This window comes from Sinocyclocheilus rhinocerous, unplaced genomic scaffold, assembly GCF_001515625.1.
Source record: "Sinocyclocheilus rhinocerous isolate Xijiao unplaced genomic scaffold, SAMN03320098_v1.1 scaffold1204, whole genome shotgun sequence".
In the NCBI taxonomy this organism is placed as follows: domain Eukaryota; kingdom Metazoa; phylum Chordata; class Actinopteri; order Cypriniformes; family Cyprinidae; genus Sinocyclocheilus; species Sinocyclocheilus rhinocerous.
Genome location: NW_015654935.1, coordinates 255,663 through 279,074, shown reverse-complemented (window position 1 = coordinate 279,074; position 23,412 = coordinate 255,663). Strand labels below are relative to the sequence as shown.

General features: G+C 37.4%; 3 protein-coding genes across 8 annotated transcripts; 2 read left to right on the top strand and 1 right to left on the bottom strand.

The window, feature by feature from the left end:
* Positions 1–465: 465 nt before the first annotated feature.
* Positions 466–6,083, top strand: LOC107717784 (G patch domain-containing protein 4-like). Of its 4 annotated transcripts, XM_016524641.1 has the most exons (9): positions 466–545; positions 691–791; positions 991–1,064; positions 1,447–1,539; positions 1,982–2,089; positions 2,179–2,291; positions 2,515–2,565; positions 5,257–5,727; positions 5,759–6,043. In XM_016524641.1, the coding sequence occupies exons 2-9, from the start codon at positions 713–715 to the stop codon at positions 5,949–5,951; spliced, it is 1,182 nt and encodes a 393-aa protein (XP_016380127.1). In that variant the 5' UTR covers positions 466–545; positions 691–712; the 3' UTR covers positions 5,952–6,043. The 4 variants fall into 4 exon arrangements, with proteins under 4 accessions (XP_016380127.1, XP_016380124.1, XP_016380126.1 ...); XM_016524638.1 differs by having other exon boundaries at positions 5,257–6,083; XM_016524640.1 differs by lacking the exon at positions 1,982–2,089 and having other exon boundaries at positions 5,257–6,083.
* An 87-nt stretch (positions 6,084–6,170) lies between these two features.
* LOC107717785 (C-type lectin domain family 9 member A-like) lies at positions 6,171–10,341 on the bottom strand. 3 transcript variants are annotated; one of them, XM_016524642.1, is made up of 9 exons: positions 9,982–10,341; positions 9,725–9,805; positions 9,387–9,443; positions 9,153–9,260; positions 8,590–8,624; positions 7,985–8,159; positions 7,752–7,909; positions 7,268–7,386; positions 6,171–6,835 (listed from the first exon to the last, which is right to left on the bottom strand). In XM_016524642.1, exons 1-9 carry the CDS (start codon positions 10,043–10,045, stop codon positions 6,649–6,651), a joined length of 984 nt encoding a protein of 327 aa, XP_016380128.1. In that variant the 5' UTR covers positions 10,046–10,341; the 3' UTR covers positions 6,171–6,648. The 3 variants fall into 3 exon arrangements, with proteins under 3 accessions (XP_016380128.1, XP_016380129.1, XP_016380130.1); XM_016524643.1 differs by having other exon boundaries at positions 9,387–9,437; XM_016524644.1 differs by lacking the exons at positions 8,590–8,624; positions 9,153–9,260 and having other exon boundaries at positions 7,985–8,176; positions 9,982–10,340.
* Positions 10,342–11,023: 682 nt separating this feature from the next.
* Positions 11,024–17,897, top strand: LOC107717781 (nestin-like). Its single transcript, XM_016524625.1, has 4 exons — positions 11,024–12,230; positions 12,638–12,762; positions 13,699–13,772; positions 14,629–17,897. The coding sequence occupies exons 1-4, from the start codon at positions 11,418–11,420 to the stop codon at positions 17,421–17,423; spliced, it is 3,807 nt and encodes a 1,268-aa protein (XP_016380111.1). The 5' UTR covers positions 11,024–11,417; the 3' UTR covers positions 17,424–17,897.
* Positions 17,898–23,412: the final 5,515 nt, after the last annotated feature.

The following is a 23,412-nucleotide window of genomic DNA, read 5'->3' as shown; positions in this document are numbered from 1 at the left end:
ATATCTAAAAATTTTTTTTTAATTGGTCTTATGAAGTATTCTAATTTGTTGAGATTTGTTGAATTAGAGATAGCGATAGGGTTTTTGTTAAATGTGAGCCAAAATCATCACAATTAAAAGAACCAAAGACTTAAACTACTTCAGTCTGTGTGCATTGAATTTATTTAATACACTAGTTTCACAATTTGAGTTGAATTACTGAAATAAATGAACTTTTCCACGACATTCTAATTTATTGAGATGCACCTGTACTTGTTCACTGATTTTTTTTAATTAAAAAACTTAAATCGATTATGGGTCTATTATGTTTCAATCTACTGCGTCTGATTATCTGTTTGTATAATTATTTACTATTTCACGTGAATGGGTACTATTATTTTTTATAAATTTGTAAGATAAAGCAAAAAAAAAAAAAAAAGCGCGTTTCGTTATTTAAGAGCGCTGAAACTTTTCGCTTTCCGTAGTTGCGTATCCTTCCGGTGTCATGTCTACTCCCTTGCTGAACGCGTGGTAGCGATTATTGCCCATTTTCCTGTTTTGTAGCGGTACGAGCCTAAATTTATTTATAATGTGTTATCGGATTTGCAGTTCTTTGACAGATTAAGAATTTATTTAGTATTAACAGATATTTAAAACAGCTATATGTGCAGTTGCCTGATCCGTGTTTTACTAACTGCTTCCCATGTGCAGATTCCGAGAAGTTATTGTGGAAATGGCAGAAATGGTCCAAGAAAAGAGTACAGGACTAAAATTCGCAGAGGAGCAGCTTCTGCGACACGGATGGGAAAAAGGTAAATCAGAACAGATAATATGACCCGTGCAGGCTGTTTTATACATCTGAAAACCTGTGTGTGTGTGTTACTATATTTATTAACTTTCATATAGATATAAATAATTGTCTTGCATAATCGTTGGCATATCCATGTAAACTATTGACTGACACATGCCAAGTCTGTTTGGTGATGGCTAATATTTAGACTTGTATTGTAGGTAAAGGTCTGGGCAGATCAGAGAATGGCATCTCAGAAGCTATTAAAGTCAAAATTAAATGTGATAAAAGAGGGGTGAGTGAGAGAACATCTTTTTGTCTTTTGATAATTTCTCTGAATACAGCATGTGGGTAGTTGACAGCATGGACATGAAGGTTGTTTATAAGCATTTATTGTTATGCATAATGGACAGTTATGGTGTTCTTAACTGGTTCAGTTCACCCTGTAGCTTTTACATTTTACAGTCTCTTAATGTCAGATCATAAAACCTGTATGTATAATAATTACACATGAATTTGAAATGTTGGCAAAAAGGAAAATATATGTAAAGTATAGCATATCTCTGTGTAGGTCAATTATTTTTTACATATCTAGCTTTTGAGATATTAAGTTACCAGTTGTTATAGCCCTTTTATGCACATTATGTTTGTATTTATTATGTGCTGTTTGTATTCAGATGGGCCATAAGGAAGGTGAGCAGTTCACTTTCCACTGGTGGGACCATGTTTTTAACAAAGCCTCGTCCAGTCTGGTTGTGGAAACAGGGCAGGTAAGTAATATAAAGAGGATTTAAGTACATTTTTACAATTACTTAGAAATCATCTCTTTACAGTAGGTGTTTTTGTTTTGGTAAACATTATGTATCACATTTTGCGACTATATTTATCTCAGTTCAGTTTTATTCATATTCTTTTATCCAAAGCGACTTACAAACAAAGAACATAACTAGCAATTTGTCACAGAGCCAACAATATTCACAAGGTTATTAGAAATCTAAGGTTATTAGAAATCTAGATTAGAAAATGCAGGGGTGAAATGTAGAAAAGAAGATTTTTTTTTTCATAGTTTGTCTGTGATTTGACGAAAATCTGGCAAGTAAATAAAATTTTTTTTTGTAAAAGTTGTCAAAAACATTTCTAGCAAACTGGGTTTTGTGTGAATGAGGGCATATTTGTTTTGTTGACTCATCTGATGTTGTCATTGTGGTTTAGAATGGTGTGGTGGTGAAGTCAGATGACAGCAATGATGGATTGATCTCCAACAAGAAGCCACGCAAGGCTCAGCAAGCCAAGTCCATGCTCTATGGATGTTTTGTCAAGGTACAAATAATCAATGAAATAAAAAAATGCGCAGTGATTCAGTATTTGGATTGTGCAGTTGTTGTAATGTCGTGTTTCTCCATTCTTAGTCCGCTACGCTGCTGTCAGGTGAGGAGCAGCCAGAAAAGACCTCTGATTCAGATGACAGCAGCAGCACTTCTGAAGATGAGGACCAGAAACTGGACCTTTCCAGCACTACCAAGTATGAGCAGCCAATATTACAAAATCCTAACATATTCCTTTAAAAGCCTTATAGTTTTTTATCAAATATGATTTAAATTTGTTATCTACTATCATTGCAGAATATTCTGCACTAAACATGCACTTTCAAATGTTCTTGTACTGTAAGTGGGATTCAGAAGCAATAACGATCAGTTTTGCTTTCAGCCAGCTCAACTGTCTGTGTTTCTGTCTGTCTCTTTTAGGCTATCGGATACAGATCTGCTGAAAGCTTGTGGAGGACGAACAGCACACAAGTAAGCTCTGATCTCTTCAGGTTTGCACTATGATGCATCCCAATCTGCAGTATCCTTCCATTAATTCATGATAGTCAAACTGGTTTAAATTATAATACTAGAACTTCTAGCATTTAACCATTTCCATCCATCACATTTGAACAGGACTTGAATCATAGATGGCGTAATATTATCAAATCAGTGTTATTTTACTATAGTTATATATTATTACAGTATTAATAACTTGAATTAGCATTTTATATTTTTAGTTTTCATTTTAAGTTTGTCATTTTGGTTTTATTAGATTTTTTTACTTGATTTTTATTTTATTTTTTATATTTAGTAATTTTAGTATTTAAACCAGTACCAAGGCAACATTTCTAATTTTATAAAAAGTTGTATGTGTAAATACACACACGAGCCATTACATAATGACCACCTATAGTATCTAATAACCCGTAGGACCTCCTTTAGCACACAAAACAGCAGCGATAGGTCTCCTGGGGTATCTGGTACCATAATGTCAACAGCAGGTCCTCCAGTTCCCATACATTGCGGGGTGGTGGTGATGTAACACGAAGCCACTTTTCGATTGGGTTCATGTCACGTGAATTTGGAGGCCAACACATTAACAGAAATTCATCATCATGTTCCTCAAGCCACTCCTTGACGGTTCTGGCAGTGTGGCATGGCACATTATCCTGTTGGTAATGGCTAGGCATGGGCCGGTATGAAATTCTGACGGTATGATAACCTTAGATAAAAAAAATATCACGGTATTGCGATTACAGCTCTAAAATGTTATTTTTAAATGTCTGGGTAAAAAAAACAACTTTTTTTCCCACTGAACCCCTATAAATGAACAAAATGCAGTCACTTAAGTGAGCCTAAACCTGCAGCTCAATAATCAAAAATATAATCAAAACATAATTTCTATAAAAAAAGAAAATAAAATAAAAATAAATAAAAATGCATGCATAAACCTGCAGCTCAACAAGGTTTTTGGAGACATGCTCGCTTTCTACACATTCATCTTTCAGTCCAAGTTATGATGCAGGAATGTTCACCTTTCCCGGATTCCTTTCCCGGATCAAGTTTGGAGCGGTGAGGTACGAGGATGTGTGCACATAACGTTACACACATAAGGAAAGAGAGAGCGCGAGTGTCACACACACACACACACACGGTCTCTCCGTACAACACTCAAACAGTGGCAAAGTTTTTATTTTTTTTATATTTTTTTTTTAAATGCGTGATTTTGAACAGATTTAAACAATGGCAGGAGGCTTAAAAGTATAGACGTGATACCAGCTAAATTTAATTATTGTACTAAATCGCAGAAAAGTAGGCTACAGTACGTACTTTAAAGACTGCTATTCCTCACTCTGTGAAGTAACGTGAGGGAGGAAACTAGTTGACGTTAGCTAGTTAATTAGCCATGTTATCTGCCTCGGTAGCAAGCCAAATAGTATTTATTTCAACACTGAAACAAATGGCGGGGGGGTCTCTGTCTTGATCGGGGGGGAAAGAGGGAGAAAACCGAAGATGACACAGCTAGATAGTTTATGTTCGACTTGGAAGTATTTATTTAGCGATCGGCGCTAAAACGTCATCTGTACGGAACATCATTGTGTACGGAACATGGTTAGTCTACGTTACCCGAAAAATTCCCATACGACAGACTTCGTCTTTTTCGACGGGGGAAAAAGTTCCAGGGATTCACCTCCTTCGGCCATCCTACACACAGGTGACTCCGCTCGCACCAACCGGAGGGGGAGGGGTCGTGTGACTCGCTACGCTCTTCGCTGCACACAACTGAGGGAGTCCTGCACTTTCCGTCTTTGACGACACGTAAAAAAACTGCGCATACCGCAGGAACGGTATAACGGAAAATTTTAGTGGTTTTGAAACCGTGATTTTTCCAAACCGTGGTATACCTTGAAACCGGTTATCGTCCCATGCCTAGTAATGGCCATCACTGGCAGGGAACACAGTTGCCATGAATGTGTTCACTTGGTCCGTAATGATGTTCAGATACCTGACAGCTGTCAGGGATTGTGCTGTTGGGATAATGGGGCCTAAAGTGTCCAAGAAAACATCGCCCACAGCATAACACCGTCGCTGCTGACCTGTGTCCACCCAACAGTGCATGCAGGTGTCATAACTTGTCGGTAATCTGCGGATGCATGCTTGGCCGTCAACATGATGCACGAGGAATCTTGATTCATCAGACCAGTCTACTTTCTTCCATTCATCCACAGTTCAATCTTGATTGTCTTGAGCCTATTTCATACTTTTGATACGTACTCACTACAGCGGCCTGTGAACAACCCACAGATCAAATTTCCAAGGCGCCGTTCCATCACAATTTGTTCTTTATCAAACTCTGATAAATCGGCAGCTTTTCCCATTCTGTCCTTGGGTATCATATATACTGCTCTGTGAACTGCATCTGCAGCATCATTCGGTTACCAGGCGTAGGCTTGGGTGGTCATAATGCAATGGCTCATCGGGGAATGTGTGTGTGTGCATATATATATATATATATATATATATGTATGTGTGTGTGTGTGTATGTGTGTTTTTTATACTTGGTTTTCATCAAATATTTATATTTCAATTTACAAAAAATTGTTTGGTTATCAGTAACAACACTGTGTCAGATATGTTGGTTACTTAAATACATGTTTGTTTGTTTGTTTGTGTGAATAGAGGAGCCAGACATGGACTCACTATGAGCGCCAAACTGGCCCGGCTTGAGCAGCAGGAGCAGGAGTTCATGAACAAGTATGGTAAGAAGAACCACACTGCTGAAACATCCACAAGCAACACAGATTGTCTAAATTCTGAGGGACGGCCAGATATTAAAGAGAAAACAAAACGCAAGAAATCAAAAAGGCAGGAGGAACCATCAGAGAATAACATCCATGAGGATAAGATGACAACACGGGTCCTTTCAAGTAATGATACTGAGGACAGCAAACCCAAAAAGAGGAAAGAGTCTAATGATGCTTCTGTGAATGACAATATGATCGCAGATACAGAGCCAAAGAAGAAGAAAAAGAGAAATCGCAAAGAAAAAGAAGCACCTGAGGATCGTGTTCATGGAGACCGCAGCATAGATGTGAATGAGGCATTCACACACAAATCAGAGGAGCAAGACATACACCTGCCGACAGATGACAGTATACACAAGAAGAAAAAGAAAAAACGGTCCAAGGTGGCTGCTGAGACGGCTGATGCAGATGAGATCAGTGAGGAATCCACAGACGCACACAGCAAACAACCACAGGAGGGCAGTACTGACTATCAACAAACATCTGACCATGCCTTCAAAAAGAAAAAGAAGAAAAAGAGCTCTTCCATGGAGCACTATGAAGATGTGGATAACTCAACTACTGCGATGACAGTAACAGAAGACACTAGCAATGAAGCACAGATAATGGACACACAAACAGAAGGACAGGAAAACGAAAGGAAGAAAAACAAAAAAATGAAACTAAGCAAAAAGGAATAGCAGGAGGTGGTCGAAAATGTGCAGTTTGAGGAGTCCGTGCCAAAGAAAAAAAAAGCAATGAGTTAACTTGCATTCTACCAAACTCACTACAAACACAATAAGTAGATCAGAATCTGGGCTGCTGCTGAAATGCTAGGATCAATTCTCCAGTAACAGACTATTAGCTGAGAGACTTGACTTGACAAAATGCAAGCGTGTTCAGATCACGTTTGTTATGCAGCACTCATATTTATTCTTACAAATCATGGTCAATTTTTAAAGCTTGAGACCCACAGGTGACATGAAATGTTTTTATTGGACTGATTTGCGATACATTTGTGTAATGCATATTAAATAGCATATCCACAATTACAAAAATGTGATGAACTGTGAACAGCTTGGAGTGATTTGTGTGGCTGAAGTATTTATTCAGTCACAATAAAGTTGGATGTTGTTTGACAGACAGGAAGAATGGTGCATAAGTCATTTACCTACAGTATGTGTCTCTCTTGGAGCTGTAACTTGAAACATTGCTAACAAATCAAACTTCAACTGAATTTGAAAATAAAATGATTCTTGAGATGGTTGTCTTTTGTTCTGTCTTCTACTCATGTTGAGGGGCCACTTTGGTTTTGTTGGGCTTGAAGGAAGGTTGGCCATGTTAAAACGTCCACTTCACAGATCCATCTATTCCTCATGTAACAACTTGCTGATATCCAGCTTTTCAGTGGGTTTTTGCTGGGCACTGACAGAACGCATTCCATGTATCCTTTCGAGGGGCCATTGACCCAGAAACTGAAAGGAAAATATGGAAAGCATCAGATGGTTGCGTTTTAATTGTAATTGATTCTTTTTTTTTTTTATGGTTTATCAAAAGGAAAATTATATTCAGTTAAAACGGAAACAAATATTTATACTTTTTCTTTTTATAAATGCTGCCTGTTACTACAGTAAAAAAAATTATAAAATAAATATAAAAATGAAATAGTTTAGTTAATGATTTTTTAAAAAATTGAAAGCTATTTGATTTTACACTGAACAAAATTATAAACGCAACACTTGTTTTTGCCCCTATTTTTCATGAGCTGAAATCAAAGATCTAAGACTTCTTCTATGGTCTTTGAGTTCAGCTCATGACAAATGGGGGCAAAAACAAAAGTGTTGCGTTTATAATTTTGTTCAGTGTATATATCAAATTACTCTTCTGTTGCCATTTTTTAGACTTACCCTCCCTCAAGTTCAGCGCCAGTGGTCCAGACCCAAGTTTCTTCTTTCTTTTCAGAGAGTCCGATCCAGTACCCATGATATTCGTCATAATATGATTCGGTCTGCTGATTGATGAATTCCTGAATTTGCATAAGATGATGAGAACAGTGTTATAATCATGTGGAAATCATACAGTAAATTTACTGTTGGCAATCATATATATTTTGCACAGTGTAAACCAGATGATATCTGTTGATCACAATGTGACGTTAAAACAAGCTTTTGAAGTCACTTTTGTAACAACTTTTGCTAAATGCCGAAAGTAATTGTTTATAGTACATATTTTTGTGAACTCATCAGAAAAGACATTATTTACAGTTCTTTGGGGCTAGTGGAAATACTGTAAGAACACTGACAAACTATTTTTAAGTTCAAAGATTAAGTCTTTGAGTAAGAGAGAAAAATTAGAACATTCTTGTATATTTTTATACTTCATTTTATATACCTGTTCCTCCACACTGTCTATTATGGCCAGCTGAGCTCCATATCCCTCGCAGTATTCTTGACTCCCTGTCCACGTTTTCCAGGGCCAGTCTTCATTGAAATAGTAACAGCTGGAGCCATTCTGAATCCACTTTTGAGGACAAGGTGTACACTGGACCCCTGTGATGGAGAATAGCTCAGGTTAACTACTGGAGGAAAAACAGACTTCACTCAAGATTCAGTAAAACAGCTTACCGTTTCCAGTGGACTGACAGTACTCATCCACTAAAAAGCTGCTTTTTTTCAGTATGAAGTCCAGTGTGCCATTCATCTGTTCACCCTGTGTGGTCAGCCTGGCTCTCTCTCGCTCCAGCACTTCCTTGTCTGCCAGTAGTTGCAGATTGGTGGCTTTCGCTTGAGTGTGCTGGACCTGTATAAAGTGATTTCCTATGGTTAAAACATGATTAAAGTCCTTTTTGTTTAGCAGAGAGGGAATTTTTAACTATTTAAAGGGATAGTTCACCCAAAAACAAAAACTCTGTCATCATTTACTCACCCTCAAGTTGTTCCAAACCTGAATGGATTTCTGTATGGACACAAAAGATATTTGAATAATGTGGGTAACCAAACAGTTTCTGGTTCCTATTGAATTCCTTAGTATTTTTTTTTTCATACTATGGAAGCCAATGAGGACCAGCTGCTATTTGGTTACCCACATTCTTCAAAATATTTTATGTTGTATCTTCTTTTATGAAATTCATACAGGTTTGGAACAACTTGAGGGTAAATGATGACAGAATTTTCATGTTTGGGTGAACTATCCCTTTAAGTGTTGTATGTTTATCAGGCTTTGCTCTTACCAGAATATTGTTGTATTTAGACATGTGAATGTAGTCTGCAAGGCAGAGAACAAACAAACAAAAAAAGGCAAACTGTTAGTTAAATCTAAAGTACTTGTAGACTATTTTTCAAATACAATGCAGTGGTTCTGTGATATTTTAGTATTTATGAGTTTAGTTAGAGTTTAGTAGGCATAGTCCTTAATTACTCATAAATAACACCATTGGCTTATATTGCACCTATCAGCTTGAACGAAATTGTGAAATTTCTGACATAAGACAACAGGACACATGAGAAAGTTTCCAGTGTTGTCACACAGCAACATTTCCCTTTTCTTGACACGTTTGTAAACTTTTATGTTGGTAAATTTTGAGGTTACATTAGGAGTACTCAATAACTTCTCTTTTTTATTTGATTTATTTATTTATTTTTAGTTCTAGATCTGATTAAATATACATAAACCAGTTAATCGTGATCTTTGAGTTTCCTTGCATAGGACTAGCACACAACCAAATGTGGACATCCAAATGTAGGACTGAATGATATTTTGGTATTGTGTATATGAATGAGTGCTTATCCTTACTGAAAACGCTGACAGCTGTTAACGCAGCAAGCAGGAGGAAGCAGAACAGCCCCAGAAACACTGTAGCTCGTCTGTATGCTGAAAAGATTGGGGTGGCAGCATATTTTGCTGAATAACAATAACACTAGTTTGAGAGTCCAATAGTGCGAGCATATGATAGTACATGGATACATTTGACAATTTGGATACATTTGTTTTGTTAGGATTAAATAATAGGTATAATTTTTTCTGTACCTTCAGTCAGAGAATCGTGTGCTGGCAAAACTGATTTGTTTAATGAACGCTCTGCAGCTCCACAGGAAAGAGGAAGAGGAAAAAATAGCATGTAACTCTTAACTTATTTTAACATTTGAAAGAAGTGATATAATCTGTATGTCAGTCAGATTTGTAAAAAAAAATATTTTTGCTTAAATATATTAATAAATATTATATATATAAATATTACATTGTTTTTAATAATATTACAGTTGATAGATAGATTATTTTAAATATACTAACTACATAAATATAAAAATAGTTTTATAGTTATAGTCTGATTTATTTATTTTTTCCAGGTAACACTGATCTCTTACCTGAGGTCTCAGGAGGTGTCTGTGAAGTTGATTGTTTTCTTTTCACCTCCGCATACAATACAGACTCCTCTAACTGTGGCACTTTAACATTAATAAGACAAACATTCATTCATTTATATTCTGATCATTCAAATAAATAAATAAAAATAAAAACTACTCTAAAATATTCCAAGCAAACAGAGCAAATGTTGTGGTAACATAATGGTTAGATCTTGTGTTTCTTTTCCATCAGTAAAAAAAAACAAAAAAAAACATACCTGTAGATTTCTGATTGTCAAATGGCTTAAAGCAGACTGTTGAATAGCACAACTCCTCTTCCATACTTGCTCACCTTCACAATCCACAAACAGTGCTGAGCAGAGAGAAAGCAGCAGTATGATTAAATCCAGTCAGTCGGATTGAACAGAGACATTTGTGGCATTCCGAATTTGGTAAGAAAAGATTTTTGTCAGAAAACGGAACATGCTGCCTCATTCATAACACTGATACTTTCTCTCATATTCATATACAAGGAGGTGTCTGAAGTGTCAGCACTGTTAATTCTACAATCTACATTTAGAGAAGCTTAATAACAATAAAATAGCCAATTATTATTGAAAGAGGAAGTGATATCTTTCAAAACTGTGTTCTTCCCTGTCCTATGACATAAACATGCGTTGTGGTTTGAGTTGTAAGAGGAATTTTGAAGTGTAGTCCCATTACTATGCAAATGTGAATTATTTTCACATTTACACATTATTATAATGTCTAAACTAAATCTTAGGCTGTAAAAAAATGCAATTTGCAAAAAGTTGTTCTAACAAAAGATAGATGGATAGATAGATAGATAGATAGATAGATGATAGATAGATAGATTTTAATTGCCTTGATAAGATTTTTTTTTAAATTCAGTATACTTACTGCCAGTTACTCATTCGATGAACAAAAGTATTTAAGATGTCAGTCGTTAGTTGAGTTAAATTAATTGTAGGTTGCCATATTTTTTTTACAGTCTATTAAAACATTTTTATGATAAACTTATATGTAAATGTGTAAAAAAGTCATAAATAAATAAGGCCTCTATATAATAATAAGAGTAGTTACCTCCTCACTATAGATCATTTTCATCCTGCCATTCATCCTTGGTTGTCAGGAAACTATTTTGTCTGATGTAATGTCACCATATTGCCACGAGAGAGAGCAGGAAATTAATGTGACAAAATGTAGAGAACATCAAGAATTATTCAGCCATTATCATCATGTTGTTCCAAACAGACAATCTCAGTCATCATTCTTTTTTACCGTATAGAAGAAAAAAAAATAGATGCACTGAAAGTGAATGGTGACTGAGGATGTCAGTTCCTAACATTCTGCCTAATATCTCCTGCTGCGTTCCACAGGAGAAAGAAAGTAGTACGGGTTTGTAAGTAATCCAGCAGTGGTAGAGTTAACTCTCCAAATTAGATCACTGCTTTCCCTCACATTCTGATCATCCACCCCTCCTCCTTAACTCCTTCGCCCTTCCCCTTCTCATTGTCTATGAAAGGAGGGTCTTTCTCTCCCCTGTCCATTCAGCTGCTGGGCACTGGGACTGTGGTCCAGACCTCACCCTCAAGCCTGTCATTATAATCACTTAGCAGTCACAAAGACCTCCAGCCCTTCACAGCCTCTGTGCACAGTTCCAGTGAGACTTAACATTTCCCACCACTCTGAGATGGAGCTTCTAGGTGTCCGACTACCATTCCCCCAGTTTCAGGAGGAAAAGTACCAGATGCTGGAGCTGAACCAGCGTCTCGAATCGTACTTAGGCCATGTGAAGCTTCTGGAGGAGGAAAACAAGCTACTGCGAGAGAAGATCCTTACTCTCAAGAGCAGCAGAGAACCACCAGGCCAGCACAAAGCTCAAGAGGAGGCTCTCAGCCAGGCCAGGAGGATGTTGGAGGAGGCCTGGAGGAAGAAAGATTGTGTGGAACTGGAAGTGGCAAACTTGATGGAGGATATAGAGGTGGTGAGTATTCAAAGACAGAAGGCAAAGAATGCACAGGCTGATGCACAGAGAAAACTCATGGAGAGCAGGAAGGAGCTGGAAGAGGAGCGTAGAGCTCAGATATGGCTTAGAGAAAAGGTTGGCCAGCTTGAGAAAGACCTCTTGCTACAGATGCAAGTCCACCAGGGAAACATGGAAACCTTGCAGGCCTCTCTGAAACAGACAAAGCAAGTCTTGATGGCCCCACAGCCCAATCAAACTACCAGCATGCCAGACCTGGGACAAGAGTACAGCCACAGAGCAGCTCAAGCCTGGCAGGAGGCAACCAACAACTATCAGAGACTGGTTGGACGTCTGGAGGAAAGTCTAAACCAGGCCAAAGCTAACATGGCAAAGATTCATCAGGAGAAGAGAGAAAACCAGCATCAAGTTCAGCATCTGGCAAAGGAGCTTGAGAGCACTAAGACTAAGAGACAGATGTTGGAGGAAAATGTAGTGCAGCAGAGAGAAGAACATAAACAGGAGCTTCAACATCTTCAGGTATTAATTGAAACTTATGGACAATCAATTACATTTCTGTCATTGTTTACGTACCTTCATATCATTTCAACCTGTATGAATTACTTTCTTCTGTGAAAATAAGATATTTTGAATAATGCTTCATCTGTTTTTGTCCACACGATGGAAGTCATTGGGGTCCAAAACAACATTAGACCTTGCTTTCATTGTATGGACAAAAACCACTGAGACATTTTTTCAAAATATCTTCTGTGTTCCACAGAAGACAGAAGGTCATACAAGTTTGGAACAGGACGAATTTATTTAACTGTGTTCCTTTAAAAATGTTTACATTTTATTTCTATTGTATAATAAATAATGCAATTTTCTACATTCTCTTCACTTTAATATATATTTTTGAAGAAAACATGTCTCATATCTTTGTGCAGGCCCAAGTAGATGCTCTGGAGTTGGAGAAAGACAACCTGGGGCAGCAGATAGACAGCCTGATGGTGGACAGACAAAATCTGCTGCAGGTCAAGATGTATCTTGGACTGGAGGTGGCCACATACAGGTACATGTCCTCAACATCATCACCAATACCAGCAAAATACAACCTCCCCTTATTATTATTATCTTCAGACCCATCTTTACATGAAGTAAAATATGGATGTAGCTTTTGATGAGTCTTCCCACTTCCTCCCTGCTTCCAGAGTGGAGAGCCTCCTCTGCACTGTGGGATTTGTAATTTATGGAGGCCCAACTAATATGATCATGCATCAGTGGCTCTAAAAAGCATCTCAGGCACCCTGAGAGGGGTAACTTTAGATAGGTCAAACGGAATGGACCCTCTCCATTTCCTACCCGGCACTGACCCTGATCCATCTGCTTGGAGGAGGGGCAGTGAAACATGGGTGGGGTGGGGGGTGTTATTCATTCAAATTAAGTTTTGCCCAAGCATTTTAGCTGTTGCTCATTTCTTGGTCCTCCATATCATGAAGTTGTATTGCATTACATGCACAGATACTTAAGAAGGATGGGGAAGGGTTTTAAATATGTAAAAATTATTTAAAATGTGTATATCAGTTGTATTATTACAATATGATGCCCATGTCTTTCAAAAGATTTTTCATGAAAATTTTTCTTTAGGTCTTTTAAAGTTTTTGAATACATTTATATGTAAAAAAAAAAGAAAGATCCACATTTGTTGTAAAAAATTAATTGTGTATTGTTTTTGTTAATTACAATACATGCATTTGGCAGGATACCTGTTACACTAACAGTGTGTGTACATTTGTACATTTCAAACCTTGCAAATGGTCAGTGCTGTGTGCAGGAGGTAAATGAATTGATGCCAGACTGAATCCTGCAGATGGACTGACAATGACAAATCTGACATACTATTTGCATAACAACAGAACTAAGCACAGGACTGCAGCTCAAGAACCTGACTCCATCTCATTAAAGAAAGTGCTGTGATGCTGATAGCTGTTCTGTTGCTTCTTTCCAGAGCTTTGCTGGACAGCGAAGGCCAGAGAATTGACAGACCAACAACAAAAAAGACCAGCTCTGCTTTCTTTTTAGGTAACATTCTTTTTTTAAAATAAATAAATATTTATTTTTCCATTTATTTTATTATTATTATTATTATTATTATTATTGGTTTCTTATAGTGATGGCTGTTTGGACAATGGGGAAAGTGAAACAAAACTTTTTTCAGAAAAAAAAAACATTTTTAAAAATATGAAATATTCATATTTTTTTATAAATATGAAAAATAATAATTATAGACTACAGTGAACAAAATTCACAGATCTCCTTTCCCTAATGCTGCTGTGCTATGGGCTGGTTAAATGATTAGTACATTGTGACATTGTGTGCTTATTGCATATTGAGGTATCTGTCTAAGCCTGTAAAACTAGCTTCCTGTGCCAGTCCCATAGGTCACTGTAGCAGATGGCTCCACTTTCCAGTAATGCAGGCCTGGAAAAGCATAAAGATGATCAATACATCTCCATTACAGCTCACTCACAGTTCACGACTAGTGTGTATTCTGATGACTCCCATGGGAGGCAGATCAAGGGTCTATGTCTGTCTGTTTCATACTATCTCCATCTATCTATTTAGCCTGGGGCTTTATTCATTCCAGTCAACCACATTTGTTCCAATAGCATCATAGTTATCAGGGCATGGGACATCAGCCACTCTGCTGTATTTTAACTGTAAATGAACTTCCTCATATTTTGTTGCATTATTAAAAGCTTACAGTGCAACCAGTGTAGTCAGAATCCTGAAACAATGACTTTGAAGATTTGGTTCTTTTTAGTGAATCAAGCACATACATCATACAACTAACTGAGAGACAAATCAGTGTAGCAAGAGCTTGCTCCCTGTCTGTGTGACAAAGCCTGTCTCACCATCTTCTTGTTTCTTGTTACAGATGTGCTCTCAAAGCCCACTGGGACCCACCCAGCCTCACAGACTACTGCTGCTTCCTGCCATGTCAGCAATAATGTTTCTACAAGTCACAGATCAATCACCTCCTCTCGCACTCTGCTGACCAGTGCGACTCCATCATGGACCCCGACTCGAGGGACTCCACAAAGAACACCAACCAAAATCTCAGTGACAGAAAAGACAGAGGTTCATATCTCAGAGGAGACTGAGAAAGCTGCTGAGGAGTATGTGGATCATTTACAGCAAGAGAAAGTCCATGACGACATGGCCCTTACGGAGGATGAACCAATACAGTTCAAGAAAGCTCAGATGGTTGAATGTAAAACTGATGCATCTGCATTGATAAGTGTGTCAGCTGACCAACCAAGTAACTTGTCCCAAACTTCAGAGACAGAAAGCTGGGCTGGTCCATTCACAGATCCTGCAGGGGATTCAGAAGAAGGGAAGGATGAGGACACCGAAGTGTCTTATGAAATGGCTCGGATCTCACATGCACCTAAGGTTGCTTGGGAAGAAAATAAAACCATAGCAGAGGACGAAAAAGATGACGCCTCTGAGATGGATGTAAGATCGGAGAACATCAGTGAAAGCCACACATTTGCATACGGAGATGCAGAGAAGGATGATGATACATTAAAATCTAGCCATATCAGTGCAAACACCAATATAATGGGTTCATCGTTCCTCGAGCAAGGAACTTTAGATTTGGTTGGTGATTTTGGCTATCATGAAGATTTAATGAAGGTAGATAAACAGGACAATGTGAGCAATATTAGTGAGGAGGAAAGAGAGCAAATGAACAGTGAAACTGAGGCAGCGATTGATTCAATCAATGAGTGGGACAGACAGGAAGAAATTGAACCAGAGAATGAAATGAAAGTGGTGAGCCCTGACTCTGAGGAGGAAGAAGAGGATGAAATGAACATTGATGCTGACACAAAGAATAAAAAAGAAGATGAAAATGTGACTGAAAGAAAAGAAGAAGAGATAGAAGTGATTAAAAGTGACTTTTTTGTGCTGGAAGAAGGTGTAGATTCTCCCAAGAACAGTGATCATCAGGAGAGTTTAGAAAAGACTGTACTGCCAACTGAACCCCATTCAGATCAGACAGTAAATGAAGAAGATCCTTTACCTGAGGAATCTGAGGGAGAAGAAGAGAACCAAGGTGAAGACGATGACTCCACACACAAATCAGCCTTGTGGAGAACCGATCCTGGTGAGTGTGACAGCTACAGTCAGGAGAACACGCTAGCAGACACTCGGCCCTTGATTCATTATAAGAGTGATGAGGAAACAGACGGGAATGTGCAAGCCTCGCACCTCATCGGTGAGACTAATGACAGTGAGGATGAGAAAGAAAGAATGGAAGGAGGCCACTGGAATGAGAGTGCCTCCAAACGCTTCAACACCATGGAGGATCTCACAGAAGAACCAGACATGGAGGTCACTGGAGAGATGATGATGGAACATGTTGTTTCTAAAGAAGAAGTGCAAGATGGTGATAGGACATGCATAAAGCTTCAAAGTGACTCTGAAGTCCATGAAAGTTTGGACATGGTGGAGAAAGAAAGTGCAAGAATTGAGCTCAAGGGAAACCTGGAACAAGATAGTGATGTTATTACAGAGATGAGGAACGATGAAAATAATGATGTCAAAGTTTATGAGCAACCACAACTGACTGAAAACCAGCATATACACACTGAACAGCCTGAGGATGAAACAGTCCATTCATATGAAAGTCAAGAACATGTCGACATGGACCATCCAATCTCATTCCCTGAAACATCTCATCAACTTAAAAACCTCTTTGAAACTCCATCAACTCTGACCATGTTCCAAGATGCAGCTGCAACCAAAGATCCAGAAGATCTTCTGGAAGTTTCCATGCACACCAACATGGATCTCACGGACAGTCGCTCTTTGGAGAGTGAAATGAACAGTCAACCAGACAACATGACATCAGACATTCCCAACTCAGACCAGGAAGAGGGCAATAGCTCAGAAGATGAGTCTCCAAATGCCAGCCAGTGCTTTCAGAACGCAAGCCTTTTAGCAGTGGCTACTCTTAATGAGCAGCCATTAACCTTCACTAATGGAGTCTCCAAGGCTGATTCTGTGTCTGACGTCAACAATTTGCCTGAAGAAGTGCTCAGTAAGGAGAAGAAGACAGAAGAACCTAAAGCCCCTCAGATTGATGACTGGGAGAATTCTAACATCTGGAGCAAAAGCATGAATGCTCCAGATGCAGCTGAGATCACACACGCATCAAGTATGGATGAAAATACAGGCGTTTTCCCAGTAAATGAGACTGAGAGTTTAGAAATTCCAAATAAAATGGCAAAAAACATCTTTGGAAAATTTGAAGAACATCTTGAAAGGACAGTGGAGAGCTTTTCAGAAAAAGTGCTGACTGTGATGGACTTTGAGAGCAACAATTCAGGAGAGGAGGAGGAATTTCAGTCAAAGGAAAAGAAAAGTGAGATTCATAGCTTTTTCAGCACTAGTATGAAGGAGGATTTCTGGAGTCAGGGGGAAATGGAGATGGCAGCTACCTATGACCCTGCCAAGACTGAAGACTTAAACCAGGCCATGGTCTTTGGAGACGAGTGGAAAGATATGGAGGGAATGCCAACAGTAAATGTAAGTCCTAAAGAAAAGATGGACATTCTCAAAGGACAGGATGAGAAGCATAAAGATGAACAGCCAACACAAGGCAAGATGGCCCTATCTGATGACTCTGTTGATGAGGGAGATTCCTGGTCCTCTGGTGATGAGTAACAGCTTTGTCCGATGACGTGTTAGACCATTTCAGACTAAACCAAAAACAAAAAAGTAGTGGTCATGGATGGACAGATATATTACTGCGTCAAAATGAAAATTCATGGTGGAAGACAGCAACATCAAACACAAAGTACACAGAAAACACCTTCATACATTCACAGAAATTAAACTAGACAAGATTGCTCAGCACAGTGTGTGTAATTGTACAATGTGATCTCTGTAATGTGAGTTAACAGCCTGGCATAATGTGCCAGCTGTCGTCTCGGGATAAGAAGGTGTTGTACTCTATGACAGCCACGGGCAGAAAGGATTCTTACAGATTTACTATGAAGCTTTACTTCATGCATGTTGTTTCTGTACCAATTAGACCAGCTTTTCGATGACCTTCATCTGTCAGTGTTAAAAATATAATACTTTTGTGTATTTTCACTGATGTATGTTATAATGGAAAAACCACATGGATTAAAATTTTACAATTCTGAAAAGATTAATAAAAAGTAATATAGCAAATCATTTGAGTTGGTGTTTCCTTTTTATTATTGTTTTTAATTTTACAATTTTGATCAATAATTCTATGAACTCACAACATTTTCCCTATAGATGTTCCATAGACATTTAACAATTTTTTTTGTTTCAAACATAAATTTTAATACAGATTTAAAGTTCTAGGTTTTGATTCTTAAAGTTCTAAGTTTTATTCCTCCAACCATTTCAGTTTCAGTGAATCAGAACTCCAGTTGAACAGGCTAAATTCTCTCATTGTGACAGCGAATAACACTTGGATTTGGACTGAGCGCTGGTAACCACACAATAGTGGTCTGAGACAAAGAGGCCACACTAGAAGAAGGAAAGAATAAGGAACAATGAATAATAGATGACATCACCTCCTCATCTCCCTCTGTATGCACACTGTCTCTCTGGTGCCACTGATGAAGGGGTGTAATGGGGCAATGGCAGCTATATTGGATGAATGCATCTGCAATTTAACCAACACCACTTTAACCAGAACATGTAGTCAGAGAGAAACTGGCGGCATAACATCCTGTATAAAATAAAATAAAAAATCTATTATTAGTCCAATCAAAACAGCTAGTCAGATGACCCACAAGTACAAGGGATTTACAGGATCTTTTAAGAGCTAAAACTAAAGTGAGGCAGGGCAGCAGCTGAGCGGTCAGATGCTTCAACAGCTGTTTCATGTGGAAGAGGACGCCACACAATCACCCCTGATGCAACAGCGTGCAACTCCATAACCAACCTACTGAAGTGACAATCTGATCCTGTTGAAATGACAGAGGTTGTTATTTAAATCTGATCTCAATGGCATTCACACGTGTCAATGTAAGAGCTATTTGAGTGGAATGACCACTGAATCCCGAGACCACGGCGCTACAAATAAATCTCAATAAGCCTGAAATGTGTTCAGAGGCTGAGTGACATTCAGCTGTCTCTGCTCTTCACCAGCTGTCTTTGTTATTGATTGCTATTGATTATCAATGTCAGATTGCGAGTGACTGAGTGTTTTAAAGATTAGACAAGACCCGACATTCATCATCATTCTTTTAACTTCTATATTCTAATTCTTAATGCTCGTGCTGTTGTTTCCTCTGCCAAAAATGATGTCCCTTCCTGGATGATGTCAATGTAACTTTGGTTAGTTCACGGAATACTACAAAACAGGATGTAAAGTGACAAGTGATATTGAGGACACAGGAAAAACATATGAATTGATTACCAGTTACAGCTAGACAACATTCTGATTGGGGAAAGAAAAACTTTAAGAAAAAAAAATAAGGAAATGTTTTTAATAAATTGCCATTTTTAATGTTGGAAGTAATTTGGTAATGAAACAATTTTCATTTAAAAATTGCTTGTAAATCTCACAAATAATTACAAGTAACACAGGCAATACATTGAATGAAACATGAAATTTGAAAGAATAAAGACTGAAGTAGTATTTTCTTGTAAAACATACTTCAATTTACTTATTTTATTTACAACTTTGAGTTTAGAGCTAGCAAAATTATTACAAATGTACCCGTTCAAATTTTCAAAATTGCGATTTGAATATTTTCTTATCCATATAATAAATGTATAAGGGTAAACCAATGGCCTTTATAAACATACAATTTAAATGAAAAAATAATTAGTTAAAAATTATATTAGAAAAGCAAATTGAATTGAAACTTTAAGCTGGTAGCATTTTTTTTTTAAATTAAAAGCTAGAAAACATATAACGCATTGTAATTTATCCCACTGCCTGAGGGAAGAGAATACCAGCTGACCATAAAGACCAAGATATTGATCGAACATCTGAGGAATGATTTTGGATATTTTACAATGATATCTCATTGCATTGCGAGATTTCATATTGATTTGGCAAGCTGTGCTGTATGCATACAAATTTGTCTCTTTTGATGACTAATTGTAGGTCTGTTTAAGCAATGCGCATTTGTTTGCTTGTTTCATACTCTCAGTCCTCAGACAAACAGTAGCCTGCCGGAGAGCTGAATCAATCTTAGCACAACTATTAGAGAAATAATACAATAAAACTATTTTAGAACACAATTACTCTGTCAGTCAATACATAAATTGACATTTACTTTGTTATGGATGACGGAGGTGTTCTGTGGGATGAAATGGTTTGTGTGTCCGAGTGCATTAGGAAAAATAGGTTGATTTGTCATCAAATAAGTGGGGACCTGTTACAAACAGAAGCACAATGGTTGCACCAGATGCCACAACTGACAAACTCAGCTGACGCTGTGCTTAGATGAACAGAATGTCATTGAGGAAGGGTCTGAATTCAATGCCAACACCACCAAAAGACACGCGCACACTCAAGGTCATGGCATGTCGAGTCACTGTGATCTGTTGATTAATTATTTGTTTTTTATTTCCAACGACAAACCCAGTGTCTCTATAAGGGGAAACACATTCTTACATAATTAGCTCAAACCCAAAGTTTTATCTCAAAGTAGTCTATCTAAATTTGGGTTAAAATAAACTTGGGATAAAACGAACCCGGAGACCTGCATTTCCTCTGAATGAAAGCATGTAGGTATATTATAAAACTAGGTATATTAGAAAACTGATTTGATGAGGGGAAGGGGACAAAAACAGTGGTTTAAAACTTCGAATTTTAGTAGCATGTTGATGTGAAGTGAAAGGCTGACATCTAGTGGCCGGATATGAAAATGCCTTAAAGGGAAATGCAGCACAGTTTAAATAAGACATTGTAAAAGAAAAGGCCATAACTGTGCCCTAAAGTTTCAAAAAGCCAGGATATATATATGACATTTATGTTACAAAAAATTATTTGAGGTTTGTATCGTGAGAAAAATTAAATATTAAGCAGCACAACTGTTATCAACATTCATCATGTGACACTGAAGATTTTAAATATATTAAATATATGTAGGCTATTAAATATTTTACAATTAAAATAAATATTTTAATTGTAATAATACTTCGCAATATTACTAAATATTAGTTTTACTGTGTTTTTGGTCAGTTAAATGCAGCCTTGGTGCACATAAGAGACTTCTGAAAAACATTAAAATAATCTTACCAGAATCAAAATTTGAGTATTTACTTTTAGGATTTTGTAAGACTTTTTATTGTTTGAAAGACATCTCTGCTTGCTTTCTTGGTACTTTATGATAAAAATGATTACTTGTTTTTCTACATTTGTAAGTCACTTTAGATAAAAGCGTCTGTTAAATATGTAAATATAAATCTAATGAGTGAACAGACAACAAGACAAACCAACCCGTTTCATCCACATAGAAACTTGTAAAAGACAGACTCACAATTCTGTGTAGGTCAACTTGTCTATTTAATATATAAAATACAATAAAACATACGCAAAAGGGGAGGGTCATAAAGGACAATGGATACTTTGGTACAATAACAAACACTCTTTTGTAAAAGCAGTATAGAATTTGTAATAACATATTCAGTGCATACTTTGTTTATGAAAATATACACAAATTGTATATCATTCTCCGAAAACAACAGAATTTTTATATTTTTTTTTTTTTTTTTTTTTTTTTTTTTTACAACAAAACTCAAAGCAGACTAGCCGAACACAATATATTAGCTATAATTTTTCTTCATTTAAACTTTTTTCTTCGATTTCTATTCTAGTTTTGTGTTGTATATTCTTATCGAAATTACATTTCAGTTTATTTATAATATGACTCATTCTTTGCTTGTCTGATGCCCATGCATTGTGTCTGATCAGAATAAATTAAATGTGTGGATGTCCCACCTTAACTATGTGTAGATACTATTGTACAGTTGACTAAAAATTGCAGCATTGAACTGGTCATTCTATTGAACCTGTTTTATCGCTTCCCTCAATTAGCAATAAGTACTAATATTACTACAACGGTTTTGTTTTACTTAATAAATCGTGCAATATTAGTAACACCCCTTTGAAGAAATTAAAAATTTAAATGAAAATATATTTATATAATATTCATATATAATAAAATAAAATCAAATTAAAATAAAATAGGATGCCTAACCTACACAAAAAAGCAAAAAATAAAAACCGTCTCTAAATTTATCATTATTATTACCATCTGTGACGATAACCATAATGGCAATGATAATCATCATAACAATTATAATAAAAACAGACAATAAAACTGTCACCAGCACAAATTAACACGAGAAAAAGTATGTGAGAATCTCGAGACATCATACAAAGGGAATACGGGGGCAAAAGTGAACTATTCACCGGACGATTGTCTTTTCTTTGATTACTCGGATTCCTAATTTTATCATGAGGTCCTTGCGAGAGCTTTTCGAACGTTGTCTTAGCCTAAAAATCAACATAGCCAGGGCTTCGAGGCACCGGACCATCCCAGGCGCATCGCTTTACAGTCACCGGCCTCGAGTATCAGGCCGTCATCTTATAAACGTACATAGAAACCACTGCATTTGTTCAAAGCTCAGGACACAACAGTCTTTAAGTCAGCGGGTGCGCTGCAGAGGCCTCACTCTGCTATGATACAGTTCTAGAAATCATCCGCCCAGTAGCTCTAGAACCTCAGTCGATGGGATACGAACACAGGTCTGTGATGAGTCCAAACAAACGCTTACTCTCCCGGCACTGCATACATCATGTGTGCGTGTGTGTGTGTGTGTAATCTGGTTTAACAAAAGGTGGGTCACCTGTTGAGGTGAAATTAAATGGCTTCTGTCTTCCTCTGTGAGTGAAGGAGTGGGAAAAAACGAGAGAAAGAGAAGATACGAGAGGATGAAGGGAGAGGTAGAGAAGCCGATGACGGACAGGTGAGTCTCACCTTGAATATAAATATACTAACACTCAAAACTCATCTTTTGAGAGGAGAATAGCCTATGCCATATTTGAAATAATTTTGAACCCTATTTCCCTTCCCTAACGCTGTCTTCACTTAATCTCGTCATTTTTCAAAATCGTCACGGAAACATTCTTCATCTTTGTCACTTAAGAGAATACACTAATGCACAGAAAACGATTTGTGTACATAATTGTCACATCTGCAACACGTGTAAACCTAATCTAGATTTCAGTACAACATTCTTTTTTCTTTGTTGCCTTTTTTTCTTTTCTTTTTACAAAACGTGACATAGCCTATTTCTTCTATTATTGTTCACGGTTAAACATGTGAAGTGCAATAAGCCATGATCTCACAAAACAAAAAAACAAACGTCCTTCCCTGAATGCTTTAAATGTCTTATAGGTGAAAGGAGGCTGTATTCCCTTCGAAGCTGTCAGGGAAATCGCTCTAGAAAATTCCTGTTGGGGGAAATGGAGGTGTAAAAATGACGGATAGTGGACTGATCGTGAAAATGATAATGCGAGGACGCATAAATCCCTCACGAGTGTGTCTGAAGGTGTGCGAGCGGGCAAGGGGGAAAGATTTTAAAGTGCGTGCCATCAGGATAAAAAGGACAGAAAAGAGTCACGCTTAAAAACAGTCAAATCCTCCTT